General features: G+C 41.4%; 3 protein-coding genes across 13 annotated transcripts in view; 1 reads left to right on the forward strand and 2 right to left on the reverse strand.

The window, feature by feature from the left end:
- The window catches only part of mat2al (methionine adenosyltransferase II, alpha-like), a 50,357-nt gene extending 39,218 nt beyond the window's left edge, over positions 1 to 11,139 (reverse strand). Inside the window, exons 1-3 of one of the 4 annotated variants that reach the window (XM_024011514.2) lie at positions 10,898 to 11,139; positions 9,109 to 9,186; positions 8,849 to 8,971 (exon numbers count right to left, since the gene is read on the reverse strand). In XM_024011514.2, coding sequence (XP_023867282.1) covers positions 8,849 to 8,971; positions 9,109 to 9,186; positions 10,898 to 10,973 — 277 coding nt within the window. In that variant the 5' untranslated portion in view covers positions 10,974 to 11,139. Of the gene's footprint in view, positions 1 to 938; positions 1,029 to 1,363; positions 1,562 to 1,679; positions 3,221 to 3,373; positions 3,578 to 3,652; positions 5,957 to 8,848; positions 8,972 to 9,108; positions 9,187 to 10,897 lie in introns of those variants that run through there. The other 3 variants (XM_024011515.2, XM_070449540.1, XM_024011516.2) reach the window with 3 other exon arrangements.
- A 2,652-nt stretch (positions 11,140 to 13,791) lies between these two features.
- On the forward strand, positions 13,792 to 16,547 carry si:ch73-234b20.5 (vesicle-associated membrane protein 8). The gene is made up of 3 exons (XM_024011437.2): positions 13,792 to 13,981; positions 14,642 to 14,803; positions 15,000 to 16,547. Exons 1-3 carry the CDS (start codon positions 13,979 to 13,981, stop codon positions 15,141 to 15,143), a joined length of 309 nt encoding a protein of 102 aa, XP_023867205.1. The 5' UTR covers positions 13,792 to 13,978; the 3' UTR covers positions 15,144 to 16,547.
- On the reverse strand, positions 15,986 to 20,962 carry hnrnpd (heterogeneous nuclear ribonucleoprotein D). Of its 8 annotated transcripts, none has more exons than XR_002879491.2 (8): positions 20,802 to 20,962; positions 19,886 to 20,054; positions 19,378 to 19,539; positions 19,008 to 19,139; positions 18,682 to 18,781; positions 18,367 to 18,519; positions 17,414 to 17,966; positions 15,986 to 16,597 (listed from the first exon to the last, which is right to left on the reverse strand). XR_002879491.2 is itself a non-coding variant. In XM_024011440.2 (8 exons), the coding sequence occupies exons 1-7, from the start codon at positions 20,960 to 20,962 to the stop codon at positions 17,896 to 17,898; spliced, it is 948 nt and encodes a 315-aa protein (XP_023867208.1). In that variant the 3' UTR covers positions 15,986 to 16,597; positions 17,867 to 17,895. The 8 variants fall into 8 exon arrangements, 6 of the variants coding, with proteins under 6 accessions (XP_023867208.1, XP_023867207.1, XP_070305644.1 ...); XR_002879490.2 differs by having other exon boundaries at positions 17,025 to 17,966; XM_024011440.2 differs by having other exon boundaries at positions 17,867 to 17,966.
- Between the last annotated feature and the right edge of the window lie 595 nt (positions 20,963 to 21,557).

A 21,557-nucleotide genomic window follows, 5' to 3' on the forward strand; every position in this document is an offset into this window, starting at 1 on the left:
ATGATTTCAAATCACCACTAAAGATGACTGGCTGTCTAGTGGCTGTTTCATCACACTCTAAAGACTGACTGAGCTGTCTATGGGTTGTTCTACACTCAACCAATCTAAAGTCGATGGGCTGTCTCAGTGGCTGTTCTCACTCCATCTAAAGACTGACTGAGCTGTCTCAGTGGCTGTTCTCACTCCATCTAAAGACGACTGAGCTGTTCAGTGACTGCTTCTCACTCCGTGGCTTTATCACCTTAGATGATGACTGGGCTTGTTCTCACCTTAGTGATGATGGGCTGTTCTCACCTCATGTGACTGATAGGGCTGTCTCATCTCTAGTGACTGACTGGGCTGTTTCATACCTCTAGTGATTGACTGGGCTGTTCTCACCCCTCTAGTGCTGAACGGGTGTTATCACACTCTAGTGACTTGACTGGGCTGTTCTCCATCTAGTGACTGACTGGGTGTTTACCTCTAGTGACTGACTGGGCTGTTACTCACTCTATGACTGACTGGGCTGTTCTCACCCTCTAGTGACTGACTGGGCTGTTCTCACCCTCTAGTGACTGACTGGCTGTTCTACTACTCTAGTAGCTGACTGGGCTGTTCTCACCCTCTAGTGATGACTGCTGTTCACCCTGGCTGTGTCAACCTAGTGACTGACTGGGCTGTTTCACCCTCTAGTGACTGACTGGGGCTGTTCTCACCCTCTAGTGACTGACTGGGCTGTTCTCACCTCTAGTGGACTGACTGGGCTGTTTCACCCTCTAGTGACTGACTGGGCTGTTCTCACCTCTCTAGTGACTGATGGCTGTCTCAGTGGCGGGAAATACAGAGGTATACTGCTGTAAGAGATATTAATCAAACTTAAGCAATCTGCTTTGGTAATCAAATATTCACATGAAAATGATTGTGTAACATAACAACAATAAAATTGCCACCTTTTTTACCTCCTGTTGTCTTCAGCAACTCATCCTCATCTCCGATGATGTCAGGAGGAAGTTGCTGGACAGGCATTTGTATATCTGGACCACAGCAGCCTGGTGTCTGCATGGAGCTCCCGTGAGCCTACTAGACAATGCATGTCCACAGTATAGGTCTGGCCTGGTGTGGAGCCCTTCAACCCTGTACTCTGCTTCCTCCCCCACAACGCCCTCTAGTGACTGACTGGGCTGTTCTCACCCTCTAGTGACTGACTGGGCTGTTCTCACCCTCTAGTGACTGACTGGGCTGTCTCAGTGGCTGCAGAAAATACAGAGGTATTACTGCTGTAAGAGATATTTAATCAACTTCAGCAATCTGCTTTGGTACATCAAATATTCACATGAAAATGATTGTGTAACCATAAACAACAATAAAATTGCCCCTTTTTTACCTCCTGTTGTCTTCAGCAACTCATCCCTCATCTCCGATGATGTCAGGAGGAAGTTGCTGGACAGGCATTTGTATATCTGGACCACAGCAGCCTGGTGTCTGCATGGAGCTCCCGTGAGCCCTACTGGACAAATGCATGTCCACAGTATAGGTCTGGCCTGGTGTGGTACCCTTCACCCTGTACTGCTTCTCCCCACACCTGACAGACATTAGGAGAGAGAAGATAGACAACTTATAATAGACGATACAACAAATAATAAAAGACCACATAATATTTTAAAAAAATCTATTACAAACCTGTATTCATCACTATTTACCTGCTCGATGTCAGATGGGTTGACGCTACTATCCTGGGCCAGAAGATGTGAGTGCTGGAACGTTTCCCAGCGGCCAAGGACAACGTCAGTCACCCGTGCCTCATAGTAAACCTCCAGGCGCAGGGAGATTTAACACTTTTGTCCTCTGGAGGATTTTACCCTGAAGGATTCGCATGCTGCCTTATTGGTGTCACTCCCTCAGGTTGGCAGCTCCTCCCGATAGCTGACTGCTCAACACTCTAGACGACTGAACAGTTGATGGAAGTAGGTCGTGAATTTCTTGTACCTGTAATTTGAGTAAAATATGTACTTGAACTATCACATACTGGTTACAAACTATAAAAGGGAAAATGTATCCCAAATAACAACATATCCCAAACAAGGACTGGGTAAATTTCAATTAGAAAATACTAAAACTGAAAAGTTACTGAGAATAAAGCATAAGTTAATAGACTACACCTCATTATACTGTTATACTACACTAACCTGGCTACAAATGTGTTTTGATCTGCCTGCTGATAGAGGGGCTCAACCATCTCTTCCCTGTCATACATGATGTCTTTGGGACAGCGAAGAGGGTCTGCCTGTCTCTCAGGTCTACTCCTCTCTCCACAGCCACACTGCCTGGAGTAGGTGGAAGGTGCAGAGGAGCAGTTTGGACCCTGGAAATGGCCTCCCTAATGCTCCCCTCTCTGCCTTGCAGTCATCTGTAATGAGGCGAGGATCAGCCTGACCACTCCCTGCAAATGCATTCTCCCTAAGGATGTCCTTCAACAGTTGAAGGCACTCCAGGAGGATTGTGGCCTCATCCTCAGACTGAATCAGGATAACCCCAAGGGGGAGACCRCCAGCACAGATGTGGGTAAGAGAAAAAAKAAAARAAAACTCTRCAGTTCTCTTGTTCCATGTTCCCAGAGAAATCAATAAAGCAGAGCTTCTCACTGTGTCTGGCCTGATGAACATGCTTCATCAGTGGGGAGTAGATAGCCACGTGAGGGGTTCCTAACAGAGCTTTCACTGTGTCTGGCCTGATGAACATGCTTCATCAGTGGGGAGTAGATAGCCACGGAGGGGTTCCTACAGAGCTTCTCACTGTGTCTGGCCTGATGAACAGCTTCATCAGTGGGGAGTAGATAGCCACGTGAGGGGTTCCTACAGAGCTTCTCACTGTGTCTGGCCTGATGAACATGCTTCATCAGTGGGGAGTAGATAGCCACGTGAGGGGTTCCTACAGAGCTTCTCACTGTGTCTGGCCTGATGAACGCTTCATCAGTGGGGAGTAGATAGCCACGTGAGGGGTTCCTACAGAGCTTCTCACTGTGTCTGGCCTGATGAACGCTTCATCAGTGGGGAGTAGATAGCCACGTGAGGGTTCCTACAGAGCTTCTCACTGTGTCTGGCCTGATGAACACGCTTCATCAGTGGGGAGTAGATAGCCACGTGAGGGGTTCCTACAGAGCTTCTCACTGTGTCTGGCCTGATGAACACCTTCATCATGTGGGAGTAGATAGCCACGTGAGGGGTTCCTACAGAGCTTCTCACTGTGTCTGGCCTGATGACATGCTTCATCAGTGGGGAGTAGATAGCCACGTGAGGGGTTCTACAGAGCTTCTCACTGTGTCTGGCCTGATGAACATGCTTCATCAGTGGGGAGTAGATAGCCACGCGAGGGGTTCCTACAGAGCTTCTCAAACATCTTGGCGCAGATATCGCCAGCACCTAAGATTATACTCCTCAACATGCCTCTCAGGCCCATTCTGTTCCCCATATGCCTGCCTGAACACACTGTGGTACAATCTGTGCAAAAGSTAAAAKTAGCACAACGATGTGTYCATAACTTCCTACACCGGTTCACTACTAATACTGTAAAAATTACCACGATACAAAAGGAAATTATGATAATCATCATAACACAAGACTGTCCTGAATTCTAAAAATATCACCCAGTTTCTTAGGCACCTTCCCTAACTTACCGGTAACAGAACTGAAGGTCTGGACAGAGGGATCTGTTTGCCGTGGTGAAGATGTAGTCCTCTCCGTCGTTCGTCAGGACTGTCAGGGCAGACCCCGATTGTAACTTACTSTATTGGCTGATGTAACTGGATGAAGTTGATGATCTACTCAGATGCCGTCTGTCCTTTTGCAGGCACATTCTGCCCCCCCCCCCACATATACACACACAATATCAGCATTGACTRTAGCTAACTGGATATAGTTGTATTGAATGTGTAAGAAATAGCTATGCAAAGGGCCAGATGGGTAACCATTCACAATAACTGCAGTTCRTTATTAGCCTACTCAGTCAATAAGCACCAGCCAGACAGACTATCTAGCTAAATTAGCTACAGAAAGTACTGTAGAAATCTCACCTTTCTGCAGCAGGTACCTCTGGCCGGGCAGTTTCATCTTGTAGCTGGTCGAGRGACTAWCTTACTTCMACTARCTACTACTAGCGAGCATGACTATAGCCAGTAGCCAGGTAGGGCTAGCTAGCCAGCCTGCTACTAGTCAGCAGTAACGTTAGCCGGCTAAYGCTAGCTATCCAGGYGGTGCAAGCCAACTATGTTCAGTTGTTGTGGAGTTCGTCCTATTGGCATGCTAACTTCATGATAAGTTAAGCATCTTAGCTAMCATTCCAAGTTGTATCTTCCTGGCTGTCACAAAATTGTTTAATCCTTTCTCTGTCCTGCCCGAAACGTCTTCTACGGCATCTTGGCGACCACACAATTTAATGTGCATCCCGACACCAACTACACGGGATGGAAACAGGATTCCCCCCCAAAAAATAATAAAATATAACAACTTTTCTGTTAAAAATAAATTAATGAAACAGATCTGATCCCTACACAGGCTCAAGGGGAACAGGTCTTCCCGCGCCAGTACCAGGGCAGGTCTTCCCGCGCCAGTACCTCTTGCAAGTCTTCAATGTAAAATCCTTGAGTCCCAAAAACTTTTCTGCCACAGCCACAATAATGTCCAGTTTTTTTGAGTTCTTTGTGCTCTACAGTTTCTAACTGTGGCAATGAATGCCAAAAAAAATCTCCTTTTTAAAGACACACAGGTTTTATTCTGTCTGGCAGCAAACATTTACTTCAGGCTGTGGTGTATCCACTACTATATCTTCACTAGCATCACTTGTTTCTCAATTATTTTAATCGCCTCCGCATAAGCGATTCGACTGCTTTAACTTCTTTGGGACTGGGGGGGCAGTATTGAGTAGCTTGGATAATAAGGTGCCCAGAGTAAACTGCCTGCTACTCAGGCCCAAGAGCTAGAATATGCATATAATTAGTAGATTTGGATAGAAAACACTCAGAAGTTTCTAAAACTGTTTGAATGATGTCTGTGAGTATAACTGAACTCATATGGCAGGCAAAAACCTGAGAAAAAATCCAACCAGGAAGTGGGAAATCTGAGGTTTGTAGTTTTTCAAGTCATTGCCTATCGAATATACAGTGTCTATGGGGTCATATTGCACTTCCTAAGGCTTCCACTAGATGTCAACAGTCTTTAGAACCTTGTTTCAGGCTTCTACTGTGAAGGGGGAGAGAATAAGAGCTGTTTGAGTCAGGTGTCTGGCAGATTGCCATGAGCTCAGTCAGGCGCCCGCCCGTGAGAGTTAGCGTTCCTTTTCCTTTCTAAAGACAGAGGAATTGTCCGGTTGAAACATTATTGAAGATTTATGATAAAAACATCCTAAAGATTGATTCTATACATCGTTTGACATGTTTCTACGAACTGTAATATAACTTTTTTGACTTTGTCTGAACTAAGCGATCGTGCATTGAGCATTTGGATTACTGGGCTAAATGCGCGAACAAAAAGGAGGTATTTGGACATAAATGATGGACTTTATCGAACAAAACAAACATTTAKTGTGGAACTGGGATTCCTGGGAGTGCATTCCGATGAAGATCATCAAAGGTAAGTGAATATTTATAACGCTATTTCTGACTTTTGTGACACCTCTCCTTCTTTGGAAAATGGCTGTATGTTTTTCTGTGGCTAGGTGCTGACCTAAAATAATCGCAAGGTGTGCTTTCGCCGTAAAGCCTGTTTGAAATCTGACACAGCGGTTGCATTAAGGAGAAGTTTATCTATAATTCCATGCATAACACTTGTATCTTTTATCAATGTTTATTTTGAGTATTTCTGTAATTTGATGTGGCTCTCTGCACTTTCACCAGMTGTTTGTTTGAGACAATGCATTTCTGAACATAACACACCAATTTCAAATGAGGTTTTTGGACATAAAGATGAACTTTATCAAACAAAACACACATGTATTGTGTAACATGAAGTCCTGTGAGTGCCATCTGATGAAGATCATCAAAGGTTAGTGATTCATTTAATCGCTATTTCTGACTTTTGTGAGCCCTCTCCTTGGCTGGAAAATGGCTGTATGGTTTTCTGTGACTAGGTGCTGACCTAACATAATCGTTTGGTGTGTTTTCGCCGTAAAGCCTATTTGAAATTGGACACTGTGGTTGGATTTACAAGAAGTTTATCTTTAAAATGGTGTATAATACTTGTATGTTTGAGGAATTTTAATTATGGGATTTCTGTTGTTTTGAATTTGGCGCCCTGCAATTTCACTGGCTGTTGTTGAGGTGGGACGCTAGCATCCCACATATCTCAGAGTTTTAACACTTGCCACCTCAATTTCCTTCACCCTTACAGGGCACTCCAGGAACATGATCCCTACCACAATTGCAACACCGTTCTCCTTCTACACACCGTTCTTCACTATACTCTGTTCGTCTGCACACACTTGAAACATGGCCAAATCCTTTACAATTCTTACACCACAGTGTTTTTTGGACGAAAGTTCTTATGGCGTATCTTACATAATCAAGCTTCACATGCGTAGGTATTTGCTCTTTATCAAAAAAACAACAGGACCGACAGACTTCCTTCTTTTTCCCCATTCACCCAGCGGGTCAGACACCGGGCACCAACCACACCAGGAATTCTCTTCATGTATTCAACATCCGTCGTCACCCATGAGCTGACTCCTTTGACGAGCGCTCTACTCCTGCTTCTTCTTCTGTGGATTTTATATGGYGGTTGGCAACCAACTTTCAGGTGCATTAGCGYCACCAAATTGACTGGAGTGTGGACCAGAGACAGTGAAGGTCTAAATCATACCCAATAATCTCATCTCCCTAARCTACAGCCCCTGAAGATTTCCCCAGTTCACTTAACCCCGTTATTCCTCAAATCTAATAACAATCACTCCCTTTCCCTCACATATTCCTTGCACTGAAACTGAACATGATCAACTGTCTCCATCTCCTCCTGACAATGATCACACACCCCAGTCGAATGTTTCCCTGCGAATTTCAATGTACTATTTAGCCTTGTGTGTCCCAGTCTCAGCCTTGTGACCCTTCTCTCTCGGCCTGAGGACCTACCTGTCCCCACCTGTTCCTGGATCTTATACAGGTGTCTTCCCTTACTCTCCCTGTTCCTGGATCTTATACAGGGGTCTTCCCTTTCTCTCCCTGTTCCTGGATCTTATACAGGGGTCTTCCCATTCTCTCCCTGTTCCTGGATCTTATACAGGGGTCTTCCCTTACTCTCCCTGTTCCTGGATCTTATACAGGGGTCTTCCCTTTCTCTCCCTGATTCCACAACTCTTGCCATTTGTTTTTAACCACTGTTCTTATTAACCTTTTGGCTTCTGCTTTACTGATTGACAATTCCATCTCAACATTAGGATCTTTAAGAGCCTGCTTAGTGATAACATCCACCTCCTCATTCCCCTCTACTCCCATATGAGCTGGTACCCAGAGGAACATCACAAATACCACGATCTGTCTCACGCTATACAAGCACTGCAAAACCTCATACAACACATCCTGTCTGCTCTGAGACACAAATTAATTTAAGCTCATCAGTGCTGCACAGGAGTCAGAGCAGATGACTACCCTGTCTGGCCTCACCTCCTCCACCCACTCTGCAGCCAATAGTATGGCCAACAACTCCATTGTGTAAACAGATAAATGATCCGTGGCTCTTTTTGTCACTGCCACCTTAAACTCAGGAACACCAAAAGCTGCACCTGTCCTCCCTGTTTTAGGGTCCTTAGATCCATCTGTGAATATATTCAAGAAAGCATAGTACTGTGTTCTTAAATGGTCACTTACAACTGAATCTACTCCTTCCTCAACAGCTCTTAGCCTCTCAAGCAACCCTAGATATATCACTGGCTGAGGGAGAAACCAAGGTAGAATAGCAGGAAGAACCACTGAGGGGATAAACTCCCTCCCAAACAACCCCAATCTCTCTTGCCATGCCATTGCCTATCCACCCAAAGCTTGTATTCAGATTTTGTTCGTCCCCAGCACTCTGCTGCCGACACTGCAGCTCAACCCAGACTAAGCAAACACCTGCTATGCACTGTGAATATTATATTAGGCGGCGTGTACTTCCAGGTATGAATTAAACGAAAAATTGGATAAATGTTGTTATTTGTTTTCTGTTACTCGATGCCGAATTTGGACACCATAAACGAGAAAATAAGCTGATATCCGATTTCCGTTTTCAACTAGAACGATTAATTTCCTTGTTTGGCCTTGACAATCTCAAGCCTTGACAAGATAAAAAGAAATAGGAATGATCCATTAGCACATGGACCTTACAGATGTACTATCTTCATTAGATCACTCTTTTGTTGCTGCAAACTTGTAGTGTATTTTAGCTTTAAAAAAGGTTCTAAAGTTTTAATTTCGACTTTCAAAATTTCAGAATTGATTTTCCCTAACGAAAAATGTATCAACACCTACAAAAATATCCATGAATTATATTCCACATAATAATTCACATTTCTTGTTGCTGCAGGACAATTTTCTTGCTGTAGCAAATTGCCTCAAATTAAGATCCTACACTGTAAGTCACAACATGTAGTGTAGGAGACAGTAGTCAAATAGAAGCAGACAGTTACACAGTTGCATCTTATCATCAAATCCTGGAAGAAACACCGGCCTTACATATAAGTCGCTTTCACTTAGTCATTCACCTCATGCTGTATCAGTCAAAACCAATTTACTATATTTTCTAAATAAATTGTGGATGTTTTCTTGCACAGATTAGATGTACCACTGCTAAATGCATGAACAGGCTGRTAACCATGGCTGAGGCTAAATCTGCTCTGTGAGTGACTGTACCTTTGGAGGAGTGATCGTAACCAATCTTCTTAACGGTGTTCCTGACCACCTCCACGAGGTCCACTACACCCTTGGAGGTGACCTCTCCACACAGCATGATCATACCCGTCTTCGTAACAGTTTCTAGTGCAGAAAGAGTTCRGTAATGTTGAGGTGAAAGGTCATTCAGATATGAAATAATGAAAAACAATGATTGTTAAAGTCTTGTTTGTCTATTAACATATAAGAGCTTTAGAGAATGTAAAACTGGACAAACTTACCACAAGCCACTTTGGAGTCAGGGTCCAGAGTTAGGTATGCATCAAGGACAGCATCACTTATTTGGTCACACATTTTGTCTGGGGAAAAATGATATGGTTTAATAAATATTGATATCATAAGTGCTAAAAAATATATATATATTCTGTGTGACAGTAATTAATGTAAAGTCATTTGCATTCATACAAAGCTACTTGAGAGCTCGCCAGTTTGTAGTCCTAAAAAACAGAAATTAGTTACCTCTGGTTCGTTCAGCCATTCCTCTGGGGGAAATTAATGGGGCAAGAATGGGATAAATTACGAAAATTAGGTCTGAGGTTCACACAGGCTTATGAGATCTACATTTTGTTCTATGAGATCATATCAGTCAGTTAACATGACCTTAATAAACTATGAAKCCTTTATGTGCTTGTTTTGATTGAATAAATGCTTCAAAATGCACAAAAAAGGGACATTAGCTGATGAAGATTAGCTCATGGAACAAAACGTATAAGATCTCCTAAGCCTGTGCTTACCACAGACCTTATTTTGGGAGTTTATCCCAAAATCCCATTAATTTCTCCATAGGCTTTGGGCAACAAAACGTGATGGAGTTAGTGCCTACAAAAATACACCATTACTATGGCTCTCTATAGCAGGGCCRGCTCCAGGCGTAAGCGCCATAAGCAGTCGCTTAGGGCCCTAGGCCATTAGGGGGGCCCTCTGACCAAAAAACAAATCACATATTTGTTTGTTTTTTTAGGAACTCAGTCGGGGTCTCAACTTACTGTTGAGAGTTAGAATAGTAGAATACACAAGGTGCAAGTTCGAAATGTAGTTGTGCATCAGCAATTTTTCTCTTGTTATTTTAGTCACTGACATTCACTCAATTAGCATCGTCAGCTAAGCAAWTTTTTTATTTATTGGTAAATTTGTCTAGCCAGCTATCTAAACTTGTAGTAATCATGGCCAAATACCAACCAGGCACGCAGGACAGGTGCCCAGGGGCCCTGACCTCCATGGGGCCCCCATTGATTTTGTTAGTCACTCTCACTCTGGCATAAGTCATGGCAAAATGTGTAGAATTGCAGGAAGTTAGCTTTAAAACTATTGTGAATCCACCCAAAACTGAAGGGTCCATGCTATCTGGGAACCTTAGGACATCCCTACCCCATTGAAGTTGACATTTAAAATGGTTAAGGTTGGGTAAGGGTAGGGTTAAGGTTAGGATTTAGGGTAGGGACGTCCCAAGGTTCCCGGATAGTATGGACCCAGACTGAAGTGGGTGGACAGACATTTTTCCAAAGCCCTGCAGATGATGTAACATCGTACAATCATCTGAAAGTCTTGCGAGCTTACTACTGCAGATGCGCATGTAGAAGTGAAAGTTTACACGAGAAACACTCGCTTCACGACACTTCGATACAGCTACGACCGGAAGTGACTTTTTCGTAGCAGGTTAGGTGAATTTACACAGCAGGTTATGGTTATTAGGTTCAAGGTTAGCAATAATCCTCCATAACCTCCAACGAAAATCACGTCCGGTCGTAGCTGTATCGAGGTGGCGTGAAAAGAGTGTGTCCCAGTTTAAACAGTAAGCACGATCCGACAATAAAAACAGACACTACTATCCATGCTTAACAGTATGCAATACTGGTATTAGCCCTCAAACTGACATCCATAACAGAGAAAGAGCACATGTCATGCACGAGTAAAGCTACGTGTGATAGTTCAGTAGGCTAAAGGTGCTACACTCGTACAACAACATTAGATACAATATAGACTATAAACCCATGGAAAGTAACCACCAACCAGAATGTCCCTCTCCAACTGACTCCGATGTAAAAAGGAATGTTTTCCCACTGGGTCTGTTGCCGCTGGGATTCATCTTCAGTTGGTCGGTTGAACAAGTGCTACAATCAAAAGCTTGTTGAATTTGAAGTTAGAACTGAAACAGATGCTATATATATAGGCTACTTACTATCGTATCGACTAATGATTAATCTACAGTAGKCGACAATATTTTAAGTTTTGCTTCTGATTTAGCGCCGCCTACTGGAAATGTATAGTGATGCACGACTCYAGGATTGTTGGAGTCGATTCCGACTCCTGTGGTTGGAGTCGAAGGAATCTACTCTTGCCCGACTCCCAAAACACGCTGAAACGGTTGTGCAAACACGTACACACCACTTCATTATTGCAGAGTCCTACTAGGAAGACTACACATTTGCGTTCTAGAGGACTGACATGTGCATGATGCTGCCCATTTGCTCGATGCTGCCCATTTGCTCATCAATTTAGTCTATAAAAGGCCTATCCTGTTTGAATATAGAAGGTGATGTGTAAGAACTACAATATCTCAGTTATATTCCTGCTGTTCAGCCTTGACTGATCCCACGGCGCACTCCACGCTGCCTATTGTGTGCCATGTTATAGCCCTATTGGACGGGTAATACTAGAGATGTTGGTTATGTAATTATTATGAACTGGGTGGTTCAAGTCCTGAATGCTGATTGGCCGACAGCGTGGTATATCAGACCATATAACATGTGTATGACAAAACATGTATTTTTACTGCTTTGATGGGGGGGGGGATTGTGGTATATTTTATTTATTTAACCTTTATGGCCAATATACCACTGCYAATGGCTGTATCCAGACACTCCGTGTCATGCATAAGAACAACCCTCAGCCATGGTATATTGGCCATATACCACACCCCCTCGGGCCTTATCGCTTAATTATCCAAGCGTGTGCGTTATTCCAGAGGATGATTCACACATGAATAGTTTTTCCAAGCTGCTCCCTGTAATTCGGATTTTTTTAAATTGAATTGACTATTATGATGGACGCCTGGAGGTTTTATTCTAGGCGTTAAGATATTTCACCGTTTGACAATAATAGCCTATACTGACAACTCGTGCTTGGCTGCCAAACGTATAGGTGTCCCCATAATATTTAAAWTGATGAAGTGTGATCAAAATAATTCTTGTAGCGTGGTAGACGTCCTTCTTAATAACAATGTCCGCATTCTGCCGATTTGAGCTGCTGTACCGTATTTGCACTTGAGATGCATTTATGGATGAGAAAGTGAACTAGCCMTTTTCAAAAAGTTTAGCTGGTATGCCCTGCTTTGCATCAACTCTGTTTGTGTAGAGCCACAATCCTGTAGGTTTTCACTCCAACCCTAATCTAGCGCATCTGGTTAGATAATTAGCTGGTTGATAAACTGAGTCARGTTAGTTACAACTGGGGTTGGAGCCGAAAAYCTACAGGAAGGTATTTCTCCAGGAACAGGATTTGAGAACCCTGACTGACCTAAGACATCAACAGCCAGCCAGGGTTTAACGGCCTAGCCATTTTGCTAGCTAACACAATGTAGGCTAMAATAATGTTTTAAAACTGTTTATAAATAGCTTTTCTAATCCAACATAGGTCTAGATGAATTGAGTTGTCACAAAGTAGCAGTGACAGGCACAGTTGTTCAAGGTAGGGGCARCATTGTATCAGATGGACAAAGATAACTGCAGTGACAGTGAAATGAGTGAACTGGCTGCAAACTGATGCTACATAATACGAGGTTAGTTCATCATCTCACAAAGCAAGCAATAATTCCTCCCGAAAAAGGACAGTTGTCCAAACAAGAAGAACACTACAGCACAGATTAAGAATTTATTTSAATCAATCAATCAAATGTATTTATAAAGCCCTTCTTACATCAACTGATGTCACAAAATGCTGTACAGAAACCCAGCCTCCTCCCTTTGAGGGAGGTAATATCTGTCTCTTTAGAATAACAAGAGTGGAGCTTATTTCCATAAATAAAGTGTATGCCCTCCTCTTCCTGGTACTAGCCTCATGTTTGGAACAGAGAGATCTGAACAACATGGCCAGCCAWGGAAATCAAATCAAATTGTATTAGTCACATGCTTCATAAATAACAAGTGTGGACTAACAGTGAAATGCTTACTGACGGGCCCTTCCCAACATTGCAGAGAGAAAGAAAATAGAGAAATAATCAAATAAAACACGTAATAATACAAGTAATAATAGATACACAATGAGGAACGATAACGTGGCTATACAGTACAGGGGATACCAGTACCGAGTCAATGTGCAAGGGTACAAGGTACATCATTGAGGTAGATATGTGCATATGAATAGGAATAAAGTAACAGATAGTAGACAGTAGCAGCARAGTATGTGATTAATCAAAAAAGTTAGAGCAAAAAGAGTCCATGCAGATAGTCCGGGTAACTATTTAACTAACTATTTAGCATTCTTATGAAATCAGATGTAGCTTATGTAGCAAGCAAGTGACTTCACTTTTTATTGCCTTCCAGATCTGCAGTTCCTTTGCTAACAGCCCCTTGATAAATAAAGTGACCTTTGCCCAGCGCTGACCTGCATCAGGTGCTAGGACAGCTGATGGTATGTCCCAAAGACACATAGAATCAGAATAGGTAGAATGGGCATTCAAATTCAGAAGATCAGCTTGTCATGTAATTTCTCCAAATCTTGTTTCTATCTCAAGTGCTATACGTGCACTATGGGGTGGACCATGGACATCTGGGGGGTTTCAGAGCAATCTCAATTCTACTAATCCTAGTTCTATGTAAAGAGATGAGTGACTAACGTCGGGCCAATGGTAGAGCTCCAGTGCAGCAGAAGTAGTTAATGTGTAACTACAGGGAGGGGCAGCGCTGTGTGGAACCTGTGTCTGTACCTGCCTGTTCGTCTGTGTCTCAACCTACAGCTGTCTGAAGCAGATTYTACTTGTCTCTACTTTATTTACTATGCTAGTAATTTGTCTGGATAATACATCTTTGTGAAACATTTACCCTCTGAAGTGGAGTAGTTCTTTGTTTTGTGGATAAATTAATTTGTTCTGACATGGTAAGTGTATTTACTTTTGTCATGTGGAAGCTGTGAATGTGAGGCAGTCATATGCCTTGAGGGCACACTAATGATCTGAACTATAAGCACTAAGGTGAGTAGAGCAGTGGTATTAAAGGAACAAAGACTATAAACAACAGGGTCAGGCAGGCTAGGCTGTGAATATAGTTATTTACATGTGACTTCCGTGTAAGTAAATGTCTGACAGTCCAATAACTTTTGGGACTAAAGAAAGCAGTGACCTAGCTGTTTTGTAGGAAGTGAAAAAAACTGTCTAGTCGGGAGAGTGTCAATACAGGAATGGCTGAGGCTGAGCGATAGAGCAATATTTGCTTGGCCTGCTTTCAGATATGTTCAAATTATACTGTATATCCCAGTGTTATTGAATTGCATTCTGCCCTGTGTATTGGCTCCTGTATTTGTGTGAATTGATATGGGTGAGTCTTGTTTTTTTTGCGAAGTCAGATTAACATTTCCCCACTGGACAACACAGGTTTTCCATTCTCTTCATCTGTGTGATGATCTGTGGTGAAATGGATATAAAAATGTCTATCTTACAGTAGCAAAGTGTCATGTTATTCTGAAAACTATGGTTACAGTATGTCATACCTAATATATTGATAATATTCAGAGCAGATTCTCTCCTCTTCCTCTCTGTAGGCTGACTACAGTTCTCAACAGCCAGCCTCCTCTAAGATGGACTCAGTGCAGGGCCAAGTCAATGAAGTTAAAGTTATACTCAAAGACAACATCAACAAAGTACTGGAGAGGGGAGAGAGGTTAGATGACTTGGTTGACAAGACACATGACCTACAAGCAACCGTAAGTATTATAAGAGAAAGACAATAGTATTTTTTTAATCCTTTATCCTGGTGAGGTGATAAGTAGTGGTTCCTCTAGTCTAGAGAAAGGTGTTGAACAGCCAATATGATTCTGGTTCGCCTGTCTGTTTCTGCTTAAACTTGCTTGAAACCCAATTATATTTGACTTAACCTTCCATAATTCCTTGAATTTTCAGGCAGACTCCTTTCAGAGGACATCTACACGGGTAGCCCGTAAGTACTGGTGGAAGAACGCCAAGATGATGATCATCATTGGAGTGATAGTTCTGATCATCCTCATCCTCATCATCCTGTTTGCTACAGGTGTCATCCCCAGTTAAATTGCCTCACAGACTCCTACAGTACTAYATTCTCGCTAAAAGGAATAGGATGAACCACGATCACCAACAGTCATGTTTTGAATTTGATGAAACTGTGGTTTCATTCTGGTCTTCTCCCCAAGGCTCAAGGTGGATTGTGTATAGTAACGTGACGAAATATAACATTTCACATTATGACTTCTGTAAATAAGCGTCCTGGAATGTGTTTGATTGTTTTTAGATTATATCTGTTCATTTGATGTTTAATAACATACATTTCATAATTTTTGTAGATACATTTGATTGTGTATTTTTGTCACGAGAAATAATACAGGTAAGGGGCCTCTTCCCACAGCATTAGGGTGCATTGAATGCTTTATATTTGTGCTTAAATGGGCAATCTGCAGTTGCTACATACATTTTGTGATTTATACCCATTGAGTCTTGAAGAATATAACTTATAAATGCCTCATGAGCTTAGTTCAACCATCAGAACCCAAGATATAAGCTTGTTTTACTTCAATGTTTGTAAACAAAGTAAATGTAAACAAACACTATATCCTCAAACCATGGTTAAAACTACAAATGCTATATCATGGATAGTCAGTCCTTTCATCCATCGCACTGTCTATGAATTTGAGTAGTTACATTTCTCCAACCCCATCCCTCAACTTTTAACCGAAACAGGGGCGGGGAGTCGCTTTGTTATTGTTTCAACTGGTGATTGCTGCTTTAGAAATGGTGGCCACAATAGTTCACTTCATTGCAGTATACAGTTACACTCCACTAGCAATATAATACTGTCCAAGGGTAAAGCTTAATGTAACAAACAGTTCACACTGTAAAAAAACAATCCATTTCAATTTCAGATACGTTTTTTTATTTAAATGTTTTGATGATTTCTGAATGTTCTATATTTCTGTGTACCATGTCAAATATATATTAACAAAATGTTTACTTGTGATAACTACGATAAAGGATATAGATTTATTTAAGGGCCCATTTGCATTTGCTTTTGACCGCAATATAAATCATTTATTTTCTGGCCCTGACCAATCCAATTTTATTTATCGAAGACAAATTTCCACCTCGGGAACAATTAAGTATCCTAATCCTATTTGGGTTTCAATAATGGTAATTTATGCCTTAACAAAAAGCAATTTACATAGAATATTATACACATTTAACAAAAGGGATAACACTGAGCGTAAGTGAATAATCAACTCTTAAATATAATTCTGCATATATTCCTTTCACACAGTGTAACTCAATACAAGACGAATAGGAAACTTTTAAAAGCTTTGCAAGAAGAAACAACGAAATACAACACTGAACATAAATTCAATGTGCGTAGATCAACTGAATACTCTGACTGTGTCCTGTCTCAAGCCGTCCATAATAAAGGAAACTCTTGACTGAAACCTGTCACTTCGTCTGCCAACGCTCCTTCACAAGATATCCTTCAATCTTCCATCCTGGAAAAGACAAAACAAGTCAAACTGTTAATGATGAAGGTTACTGCACACTAGTRGGGCTACAACTAAATGTCAAAGGAATCCCGTCTTTACCATTTCCATTAAGAAAACACAATAGATAAAAATATGTCTTACAATTAAGAATTAAAAACAAGTTAGTCCATAAGCTAGAAATCCTGAAGTGTGACAAATTAAAGAGTTCAAAGCCCAAATACAAAACCAATGAGTAAAGCCTTCAATTGGTCAAAAAGATACACATTAAAGAAATCATTACATGCAAATTTCCAGGAAACGTAGAGATACTTTGATACTTTCTCAAAAGGTTAAAAAGAGAATTTTGTTAGAGGAAAATTAACGTTTAAAAGGAGAAGTTTTCCCACCGCTGTCAGTAACACAAGCAAACAATACAAGTACAAAAATAACGCACTTCTCCAACGCAGTAGCATCCAAGTACAAACCAGGTTTTAGCTCATGGACTACTGGCTATTACTGCTACAAGAGCTAAATAAAGAAAAGCAAGAATTACAGGTATGATTAGGAATGAAAAAGACACTGGAAAGTCCAGAGAAAGCCGTGTCCTTTGAAAAGTAAATAGTTATTTTCTCAGTATCATGTTGTAATTTACCATTACTTGACGGGGGAGTAAGGGCCTGTAAAAAATGTCATTAAAATTACATAATTTGTATTTAAGTTTTACATTACAAAAAAACACATTACAGAAATTAAACAAATTAAAATTAAAAAAGTGGACAAAGCCGGACATGTCCCACTTAGTTTTTATTTACAATGCTGAGACAGGATGTTGGAAGACCATACCAAATGGCAGCATTCGAGAGCGTACGCCTCTCGTACCCGGTCCGCATTGAGCGGGCCAGAGAGTACCGGGGAGGTCAGCTCATGGCCTGCAAGGAAGCTCCGCTGGCAGGTACAAACAAGGTATATGTCAGAGTTAGGAGACAACATTATTATTTTCTCTCTTTCACTCTCTTTTCCCTTGTAAATCCTTAACTCTTGGTATCCATTTTACTGTAGTAATAGTAGTACTATACCTGTTAACTTTACAGTTACAAAATGGCTCATAAGAGGCAGCAGAAATAATTCACCAAAAAAAGACTGTAGCCTCTATGTTAAGACTACTGTAAAGCACTTTTCAGGTGCTGTGAAAAATTATAAAGAGAAAAACATTATGAGGGTTTATTATTATTATTATACAGAAGTAGATACATTGCACTTTTTCTAGGTTTGTTGTAGCTGACTTATAAAACATACCTGTCTGCGTGTGTGGAACTTCTGTTACATCAATACGGCTTGTAATTGTTTTGGTGACCACCTCGCCTGGGGGACTTCCCATAACCACCCTGCTGGTCTGCTGATTGGACACAAACACATACAGAAAAAACATAATTATATGAGTAAATGATAGTTCTAGCTCTTAGATAAGATAGTAGTACATATTCAAAATCAGTGATTTTCATGACATATTTCCTTTGTTGTGTTGAATATTTAGTAATTTAGGAAACGGAAAACAATGAATAAAAGTAATGCGTTTTTAACAATATTGTTGGTTTTAATGTCATTTTTTTATATTTATTTACAGCATGTACAGCATGATGGAATTTCACTCAAATATAAACCATACAGTTAATCAATAAGATTAAAGATTAAAGAGAAAAAAAGTCCATTGTCAAATTATCCATACATACACGTTATTTACATACTTAATAAGTACATTGTTTTCTTAGTGTGTCTTCACCAAAAAGATTACATACTGCTGTAGTCACCATATCCGCCGTAATAGTTGTTGTAACCAGAGTAATCATAGCCACCGTAGCCTTGGTTGTTGTAGCCATAATTGCCGTAGTTGTTGCCGTAACCTTGGTTCCAGTAGTTGCCATATCCCTGGTTCCAATTCTGATTGGGTCCTGAAATACAACAAATTGTCCATTTGGTATTATTGAATTGACCAAAAACATATGATTTAACAAACAACATCATACATATCATTACTCAAATGTAATACAGTACTACTAAATATATGCAAAGTATTGGTGCAGGAAACGACCTATTCTATCCAGCCAACTTACCCTGTCTGCCGGGAGGCCTGGAGGGGTATCCCCCCCTGCCTCCCCCCCCCCAGTGCTGCTGCTGGTACTGCTCCTTGGACATGGCCACCTTAATCTCACACTGAAGACAGGAATAAAACATTTCAATAACCATGCTTTAAAGCGTCAAACTCTGACTGACATTACACTGCAGTGTATTCTCATTAATAATACTAATAGATCACCAACTGGACCTGGCAAGGAAATGCCATCGAAAAACATGCATTGAAGGCAATGTAAAACTTGTTTTGAGCTACCAAACATATTCTGTGGGTAGTATTAGCAGGGTAAGCCATGATGTACTGTACCTTGCTTAATCCTATATTATGGTACTTTTTCTCCATGATCTTCTTCACTCTCTCCTCCTCTTTGAAGGTGATGAAGCAGAAGCCTCGTCTCTTGTTGGTTTTGGTTTCCATGGGGAGCTCAATGGACTCCACCTGTTCACACAGACAACAGAGGAATATAATAACTTCTTATTCAGCAAGGTTTCAATGTTTAGAAGGCTTGTCAACTCGTGAGGAAACGAACACTCAATATCAGCTCGTTCCGCTAACTAGTTTGGTCTGATCCGATCATTCAAAATGGCACCCAGGCTAGCAAACTCTACAGAACATCTGACAACGTAATATTAAAAAAATATATATATATATATGTAAGTCTACTGTAGTAGCCTACCTCTCCAAAGGCACCGAAATATTCTCTGATCTTCTCCTCTGGAGTGTCTGGAGAAAGACCTCCTACAAAGACCTTTCTGATGGGCTCCTTGTTCTTCATGGCCTTGGCCTTCTTAGGGTCGATCACCTTCCCATTCAGCTTGTGGTCCTTCTGTAAAACCACCTACCAGAGGCAAGCCAGAGATAAAACATCATTATAATAAAGAAACTGATAGACAAAAAAAGATTCCCATCCCATTGCTGCCATGCTATAGAGGTTAAGAGCGCTGGGACAGTAACCAGAACATTGTTAGTTCGAATCCCCGAGCATACTAGGTGAAAAATCTGTTGATGTGCCCTTGAGCACTTAATCCTAATTGCTCCTGTAAATCGCTCTGGATAACAGCTTCTGCTATTTGACTAAAATGTARATGTAATACCATATTCACACTATATAAGAGAGATAGATATAAAATAATCTATCACAATCATCCAGCATGATCAATACCATTGAACACAATCAGGAATACCTTATCAACGCTGTTAGCTGCTTTAAACAGAACAAAGCCGAACCCTCGGGACCGGCCTGTCATGGGGTCAAGCTTCAGGGTGCAGTCTACCACCTCCCCAAACTTGGAGAAGTAATCCTTCAAATCCTTCTTTGTTGTGTCCCAGCTCAGACCACCAACAAACATTTTCCTGCATTTTGAGACAGATACGGATATTTCCATTCTGCATACAAATTCTCAGACTGCAGCTGTGTTCCAATTCTCTCTAATAATTTCCTTTTCTCATATGCTTTCCTTTCACCCATCAGTAGGAAAGAAGGAAAGGAAAGAAAGTGTTAAAGCCTTTAGAGAGGGAACATAGCCAAAGTCCTGGTTTAGGGTCAACGTTATCATTATAGCTATGATTATGACAATTAGCAAATACATCATCTGATAATGCAGTAGCTTTTACAAGCTGTATGTTTGTAGTCGATGATTTAACTAACATCTCCCAGGTCGTCACTAAAACGTACCTAGAGACAGCATCCCTAGGCCACCCCAGTATCTGCCTAGCATGATCATATTTCTACATCCATTTCTCACATACACAACTCTAAATCCAGCAAGCACCGTCTGTCTATGTAAGCAAAATGGAAGGTTCTGGTCGCCTGAGAACTGAAGGATAACAGCCACAACAACAGGGAGACAGTGATGCTGCTGACCTGACTGACCTGCCCTGAAGGGATCATCCATCCCTACATCATCAGCACTCTGTAATATTTAGGTATTGGCATTCAACTCAAGTTATTTCTCATTTAAGTTTACCAACGATGCGAGGAAATGTCAAAATTATAACAATTAGTTACTTGTCCCTTCTTCAAAACTGAGCTAACTAGCTAGCCATATAGGGAACGACAGTTATCTAACGTTAGGCTAGCTAGTTAGCGGTCTCACTCACCCCTCATCCTCTTCGTTTTTGCTGGCATCAATCTTTGATCCCTCGGATTCTCCTGCCTGGCCGCCCTCTGCAACAGTCGGCGTCTGCTCCTCGGTGCTAGCCTCTCCGTCCTCCTCCATTTTCACCACAGTTGGATCTTCGCTGGTTTCAAGGTCCGACATTTTTTTTTTATGTTGCACAAATTGCTAAAGGTAGCTAGCTAATCAGCTGCTGTCGAGGTTGCGTGCTAACGCGAGCGTACTACAGCTGCTGACTGTCTCTCGTCTGTCTTGTTTGTGTTCGAAATGGGACTCCTATTTTGCCCCAGGTTAGTAGGTTGCTAAAGACTAGACTCTAGGCATAAAACAAATAGTCACAACAGATAACCACTCACTCTGCTTTTGCTGACAATTACCAACTGTACTACTTTATCTAGTATATGTTTGCAAGATACCAGCTGTTGGCAGCTTGCTATTTTGCTAGCCACCTACGTAAACATAATGGCGTCATGTATAAAATGGTGGGACTAGCTTCAGGGAGGTGTATTTCTAGACTATTAAAAGCAATTCTCAAATAGAACAACTTTTGCTATGCTTTGAAACGTATTGCACTGCAGTATGTTATATAACCGTCTGGTTTGTATGACAACAGGTTGATCTTTTTCGCACCGACTGAATTTGACAGGTTCCATACGCAATAATATCTCTAAACAGATCTAGAAAATATGGCAGGGTTTATTCTCATGTCACGATAAACAAACTCTTAGTGTTGTGTGAA

Source organism: Salvelinus sp. IW2-2015, linkage group LG20 (assembly GCF_002910315.2).
Source record: "Salvelinus sp. IW2-2015 linkage group LG20, ASM291031v2, whole genome shotgun sequence".
In the NCBI taxonomy this organism is placed as follows: Eukaryota; Metazoa; Chordata; class Actinopteri; order Salmoniformes; family Salmonidae; genus Salvelinus; species Salvelinus sp. IW2-2015.

Coding starts and splice junctions, on each gene's coding strand:
- si:ch73-234b20.5 (XM_024011437.2), top strand. Junction 14,804..14,999: donor CACATGACCTACAAGCAACC/GTAAGTATTATA, acceptor TTGAATTTTCAG/GCAGACTCCTTTCAGAGGAC.
- hnrnpd (XM_024011440.2), bottom strand. CDS start 20,962: ATGTCGGACCTTGAAACCAGCGAAGATCCAACTGTGGTGAAAATGGAG. Junction 19,540..19,885: donor CAGCTAACAGCGTTGATAAG/GTATTCCTGATT, acceptor TGCCTCTGGTAG/GTGGTTTTACAGAAGGACCA. Junction 19,140..19,377: donor ATTTCGGTGCCTTTGGAGAG/GTAGGCTACTAC, acceptor CTGTGTGAACAG/GTGGAGTCCATTGAGCTCCC.